General features: G+C 43.8%; 1 protein-coding gene and 1 long non-coding RNA gene across 2 annotated transcripts in view; both read right to left on the bottom strand.

The window, feature by feature from the left end:
• LOC137857067 (death-inducer obliterator 1-like) overlaps positions 1-1,323 on the bottom strand; it is a 26,469-nt gene extending 25,146 nt beyond the window's left edge. Inside the window, exon 1 of the mRNA XM_068683122.1 lies at positions 1,302-1,323. Within this exon, the coding sequence (XP_068539223.1) occupies positions 1,302-1,323 (22 nt within the window). The remainder of the gene's footprint in view (positions 1-1,301) is intronic.
• Positions 1-6,961, bottom strand: part of LOC137858008 (uncharacterized) — a 445,999-nt gene that overhangs the window by 230,439 nt on the left and 208,599 nt on the right. The gene's annotated exons all lie outside the window — the stretch shown is intronic.

The raw sequence follows: 6,961 nt of genomic DNA on the forward strand, positions 1-6,961 counted from the left end.
AAGACCAGCTGTCAACCTATAAGGAAGTCTGTGAAATACCTCTGGAGAACTACCAAGTATATAATTTAAGCCATTCATTTTTAAAGCCTTTTTAAAAAATGTGTAAAAGTTGACTTTTTTAAGAAGAAGTTTGCCTTTGATCCTGCAGAGAGCACTTCTCAGAGACTGTCGGAAGAGTTTAAAAGAGTTGCATTTTGGTTGTAAAGGTTGAAAATCTCAGTCACGAGCTATGCAAGAAAATTAAAAAAAAAAAAAAGACACCACCTTCAAAGATTCCTGAGTTGGACTTCATGATTAAGCTTCAAAACAAACAAACAAACAAACAAACAAACAAACAAACATTTTCACAAAGTCTTTAAAAAAAAAAAAAAAAAAAGCAACACAACCCATATCTCACACTTAAGCAGAAATCCTCGCTCCAAACTTTCTACTTTAAGGAGCAAGCAAAGAGAGTCAAGTTAAACAACAAATCAATTGCTTAAAATTTTAAATATACGTTCAAGCCATTTGGTTGCTAGTATGAGTATCACACTCTCGCTATAAACTATCAGATCTTCTCATTTACTTTCCAGTTAAACTCTAGATTTAATACTATAATATTTAATAATTAAATATTAAAACCATTGCTCAAACTGCGGCTATTTAATTCCCACCAACTATTCCATTCACAATATCCAAAACTGCCATTTAATGTTTTTTCTAACATCAATATATTGACAATACACATAATGCACAAGAAAATTTACAAATTACAAGCGAAGACTCCATATACTGAAGTTATAATTGCACAGGACTTTAAAAACAAGCATTTCTGTAGGTTGCATTTCACCTGTCCACATTTTGGCACTGACGGGAACAGTTCAGCAAAACGTAATAAGCCAAAACACACTCTCCAGCCAGCAAACGTCATGTGCTCCACTTCAGTTTGCCAGAAGTATCGTTTACAGGACATCAGAGTTACCGTGAGCAGAGTTACCGTGACACATTTGTTGTGAAAGCACAACGGTTCCGAGGGAAACCAAGAAACAACTCCTGAGATGAAGTTGTTCTGATTAGAAAAGCTAAAGTTACTTCCCCAAAAGTCTTTTTTCTCCTCATAAATCTGCATTTGACTACTGACCAGTTTGTGATTTCTTAATTTTTTAATTATTATCTGATGTTTTTAGCTAGCAAGGTTTTGTAATCAGAATTAGTCCCACAGCCCCATCTGCAGAGAGCTATGTGCTTCCCGGGAAGGATGCAGAAATTCAACTTTGGTTAATTTCACCACAAACCAAATGGACCCTTTTGGTCTTCCATACCTGCTACAGTGAGAGCAGACATTATCAGGAAGGGTCTAACAACCGATTTTTCTCAGACTTGAGGGGGACAAAGGTAGGGAGCACCCTTCTGAAGCCCAGTTCGCCCAGTTCAAGAAATCCTATAACAGCATACTGTTTGAATAGAAATACACCTCAGAAAGGGGAAGATTTGGATTACCTAAGAAACAATGTCACTACTCATTTCTGAGTGAAACAGCCTTCCCACCTTTGCCGGTCGTTAAATTCTGTTAGACGCTGAGCATTTGTAGTAGGCACCTCCAGCAGAACGCAAGCTTGTAACGAGCTGCACTACACTGCCTCTTACTGCCAGCATGTTTCACCACCAATACACAAGCTGGTGGTTAAGATGAACCATAAAACCGATGCTGTACCTGAATTTTCATAAGGCTAGGCAGAGAAGCAGGTGCTAAACATTGCCTGGAATACAAAGTGAAGAGGAGGATGCAGAAGCACTAGCTATGTGGATCCACTGTGAGTGGATGCCTTGCTAAAGCTTTCTGAGGGAAAATTATCTGAAGTGTAAGATGAAACACACTACATTAAATCATTCCAAAGAGCGTGAAGATCTTACTAGAGATTAAACTTCTTGTTCACCCACTGTTCCCGTACTTTTCCCTAGGGACTGGTCTCAAGTACTGACAAACTGAACACAAACCCGGGGGATGTTGAGCTGGACTCACACGGACTTCTCTTCTGTTTCTAGTATCTCCCAAAGCCTACCCCACTAACCTTACACTATCCGTCAGGAGGCATTGAGCTATCCCAGGAAGGAGAACAGGGATCAGAAACTATCAGTGACATTTTCAGTTTGGTCTAATGAGGCACCTGGAACTTAATACACTGAGGTAAAAAGCTGAACTACTTTGAATGAACAGTCTTGAAAAGCTAGAAGATGAATATCCAAAATATGTGTACAATAAGGTTGTGAGAATTTCTCTACTTCTGGTTCCTGGTTTATCTTCTGCCCAGACTTGTCTCTTCAGGCCGGTGGGACAGCGCACCTCTGTCTCACTACGGAGCGGCAGGACAGCACAGCTCAGGGTTCAAAATGACCACAGTACAATTCGGTCCTCGGTGCTATGATTTTAGTTCTTTTGGGTTGCAGCAGAAGTACAAAACATGAAATACTAAGCTTACATTCCGTACTTACAGTTTTATCATCTGTTCAAATTAGTTAACAAGCACGCTGATAGAACTAAGAACAGCAGTTAAGATATTGTGTGTATAAAAAATATATCCGTGCCCCAAACCTTCCTGTGTTCCAACGGCTATATCATGGTAAAACTATATACATGTAAAATAAATAAATAAATGGCACTAGCACAAAGGTAGATTGAAGTTCCCAGGGTTGATAGGCAGCAGCATCAGTATGGGTTCAAGAAGAAAGATGCACAAGCATCCTTTATTCTGCCAGTTCACGTCATGGCTATTTTGAAATGTTTCTACAGTAGAGCACAGAACTCAATGCTTCTTTAGCCAACAGAAAATGAGCAGATATTTCAGCCTCATGGAAGTCTAACAGTCTCACAAACTAAAATACTACTTTATAATTACAACTGTCTACCTAACTACTTGCTGGCAGGGATTCTGCATGTAGCAAAAGATACCTACACTACATAGGCTATTCGGTGTTTCAGAACACCTGTGAAGTACTTTCTCAAATCTGCAGGACACCTCACTACATTTGAAGGATAGTGAAGTGGTGTGTGTGTTTTGACAAAGTATTGAAGGTACTTACATCCTACTGTAGTGGGTTTACATGGCAAGGTTTTGGTAGCAGGGGGTCATAGGGGTGGTTTCTGTGAGAAAGATCTAGAAGCCGCCCCATTTTTGGGAAGGGCCCCATTGTTTTCCAGAGCTGAGCCAATAAGCGATGTTGTTTTGCGCCTCTGTGAGAGCATATTTAAGACAGGGAAAAAACGCTGCGCCACACAGCAGCCGGGAGAGTCAAGGGAGTGAGAAACAGCCTTGCAGGTGCCAAGGTCAGTGTAGAAGGAGGGGGAGAGGTGCTCCAGGCGCCGGAGCAGAAGTCCCCTGCGGCCTGTGGTGAGGACCATGGTGAAGCAGGATGTCCCCCTGCAGCCCATGGAGTACCACGGTGGAGCAGGGTTCCACGCTGCAGCCCGTGGAGGAGACCACGGTGGAGCAGGTGGCCCTGCACCGACGGAGGCTGCCGCCTGTGGAAGACCCCTGCTGGAGCAGATTCCGGGCCGGACCTGTAGCCCGTGGAGAGGAGCCCACGCAGGAGCAGGTGACCTGGCAGGAGCTGCTGCCCGTGGGGGAGCCAGGTTGGAGCAGTTTTCTCCTGAGGGATGGACCCCATGGTATGGACCCATATCTGGAGCAGTTCTGGAAGAGCTGCTGCCTGTGGGAAGCCCACGCCGGATCAGTTCATCAAGGACTGCATCCCGTGGGAGGGACCCCACAGCACAGGGGACGAGAGTGACCGAGAAGGAGCGGCAGAGAAGAAGTGCTGTAGACTGACCATAACCCCCATTCCCCCATTTCCCCTGCGCCGCTCGGGGGGAGGAGGTGGAAGAGGGTGGAGGGGGGGGAAGGTGCTTTTGGTTTCTTTCCTTTGTTTCTCACTTCTCTCACTTATTAGTAATGAGCAATAAATCTTACTATCTATCTTCTTATGCTGAATCTGTTCTGCCCGTTACAATAATCATTGCGGGATTTTCTTGACCTTATCTCAACCCTAGAGCCCTTTTCACATATCTTCTCCCCAGTCCTCTTTGAGGAGGGGGAGTGAGAGAGCGGCTGTGGTGGAGCTCGGCTGCCCACTCGAGCGGAACCATGACACCTACATATGTTAACAACCTCATCTTAAAAAAAAAAATAAAACACCCTCATATCCCATTTTGACTATGACAAAATGGATAGGCCCTGACAGATTTTTTTGGTTTCCTGACAGGATTAGTGTTCTGCCAGACAATCCAGCTGCACCAACTCACGCTGTCCTTGCACAGCTCTTGTATCCAATGCACAGGAGGGCAGGAGCACACAGCCGAGCGCGGGGAAGGAGCAGGACTGCCTCTTCTGGCAGCAGCTCCCCAGTCCATTGCCTCAGCTGCAAGGCGAGCATGCCCCCCAGCCAGCACCATCTTCTGATGGGCGCTGTTTCTGGTGCGCGTTTGGAAAAGTTACCAGAAGTGAGTACTCTTTTCAGAGAGCAGTATGCCAACACAGGAGGGTCCCCGCCGCCCCTTCAGCCCACCCTAGCGCTGAGGGGACCGAAGGCTCCCCCCGGGCAGCTCCAACCCCGCAAGGCCCACCGAGGAGCCGCCGCCAACAGCCCCCCTCCCGGCGCCTGCGCCCTGAGGGCGGCTTCGCCAACCGCCATGAGCGGCGGCTCGGCCCCTCGCCGTCCTGCCGGGCACCATCGGGCTCCGAGCCCCGCAGGGACGGGTGCTGAGCCCTCCTTGCTGGTCCCGGCTTCGAGGGCTTTGCGTTTTGTTTCAGTTTAGGCTGTGGAGAAAGCGGCGGGGTGGGCGCGGAGAGCGCGGTCCGTGAGGGAACGGCGAGGGGAAGGAAGGGGAGCGCTGAGGGGAGGAAGGGCTGCAAAGGTTTTAAGTTTATTGTTTGGTGTTTTTTTTTTGTTTGTTTTTTTTTTTGCTTTTTTTCCGCGTTAAGCCTCCCCATTCGATGCGAATGGTGCAGGAATGCATCGCCTAACACGAGTCGGAGAACCTCAAAGCCTTCGCTGAGGGAACCGCAGCCGCAGAGCAGGCAGCAGAGCTCAGCTGCTGAGCACAACGAGGCTCGCTCATTTCGGCGGCTGTGTGGCCTCAGCCGCTCCCGGTGCCTAAAAATAAAGCCAAAATAAAAATAAATTAAAAAAAAAAAAAAAAAAAAAAGCCGTATGGGAGCTCAGCGGCCCCGGCCGGGGCTACGCACACGGTCCCGGGGCTGCGTCAGCTGCCCACCCGCGCACCAGCCATCAGGAGGGGAAATCGTGGGAGGAAAAAAAGCCACGATGTTTTGAACTTAACACGTGTGTTTTGTTTCTTTGTCGCAGGGTGCTCTCTCCTCCCTTTCTGCCTTCCCCCCCCCCCCGAGGAGCACGTCTCCGCTGCACTGGAGGCAGGAGCCTGCTACACGCAGGTACGGTGGAGGTAAACGCCTTGGGAATGCACCTGTGTGTAAAAACTTACACGGTCGGTGTGTAAACCGACTCAAAAGCCCCTTTCCAGTCTTCTGGAGTTGTCAAGTGGTATTACCGCATCATGCCATGAAAATGAGCGAGGTGCATTTAGGGTTCCTTAACGGTGAACAGATTCTCCAAACTAATCTGAGATAAAAGAGCATTTCCTATAAGGAAAAATAAAACTTTCACCTATCTATTTCACAACAATGAAAGGTTCGGGAATCTAGTATTTCCACAGCTCAACGCCAAAATAGATTACTTAATTATTCATTTCTCCAGATCTTTTTGGTGTAAAATCTGAAAGTAACTCAAACAACAAAATCTTGAGAATAAATTAGGGCATGTGTTAGAACTGAGAGAAAAAATCACAAGAACAGACTTTCACATGTTTTTCAGAACACCTACAAGTAAGTATCAGTTGGGTGTGGTGGCATCCTGTCAAATACCTTTTGTTAAACAGATGGAAATGAAACTTGTGTGCCATCAGCCTCTTGTGGTGGCATGTTGAGAAGTAGCAAAGCTAGTTAGAAAATAATACACATGTACAGATTTAAGAAATGGACAACGTTTCACTGTAGATGTTTATTCTACTTATAGTAACAAAAACCTGTGAAGTCCCATATTTTAATGTGCAGTGATATATTTTGTCATATAAAATACAATTTACAGAAATTTCTATCAAGTAAACCTAAACAAACACACTTGCTTTTTGCATACTTTTACGTATATCTTTAAATTAAAAACATCTCATTAAGAAAAATCTTACACCATAGTAGATGTTTGCATTTAATACCGCCTCTTTGCATTTTAACATTTTGTCTACGGGTTCAGAATACAGACCAATATTACTAATAATTAATATTACTAAATAATTATTAATTGATAATTATTTAAATTACTAAATAGTTAATAATTAATATTACTGATAATTAATAATTAATATTACCAATCTTCTTTTCAAACTTAATGCAGTTTTATACCTTTTTCAGTGGACAGTCTTATATACACTACCAGCATAAGCAGGGTCTGACAACAGTGACACTTTTTTTTTTTCTTTTTTTTTTTCAAAACACTTTTAGAGTGGAAAGTACAGGAAAATGGAGACATTTCTTAAATTTCCAGCAAAGTTCTGCCAAAAGAAAACCCAAGAAATGTCCCACATAATTAATTTAAATCGAAGAAATAAATTCCATGGCCCATTTCATAAACTTCTTTTATTTAACAAACTTCTTTTTCTTTCCTTTGGTATACCAATTCATTTGTAGTCTTAGCTCTTTGCCAATAGATGTCTGATTTTTTTAATTTTTTTGCTGGTTATAAAGGTGCTACTTCTATATACTCTTTAATTGCAGGTTTGTAAAAATGTGAAATTAAAAACCCCTCATCCACATGAAAAACTAGGTACGTTTTTCTTCGTTGTTGTACACTTAACAGATGGATTTCAAAACACAAAATACCTGTATATAAAAAGGAAGATAGTGCACTTTAA

Source organism: Anas acuta, chromosome 5 (genome assembly GCF_963932015.1).
Source record: "Anas acuta chromosome 5, bAnaAcu1.1, whole genome shotgun sequence".
Lineage (NCBI taxonomy): Eukaryota > Metazoa > Chordata > Aves > Anseriformes > Anatidae > Anas > Anas acuta.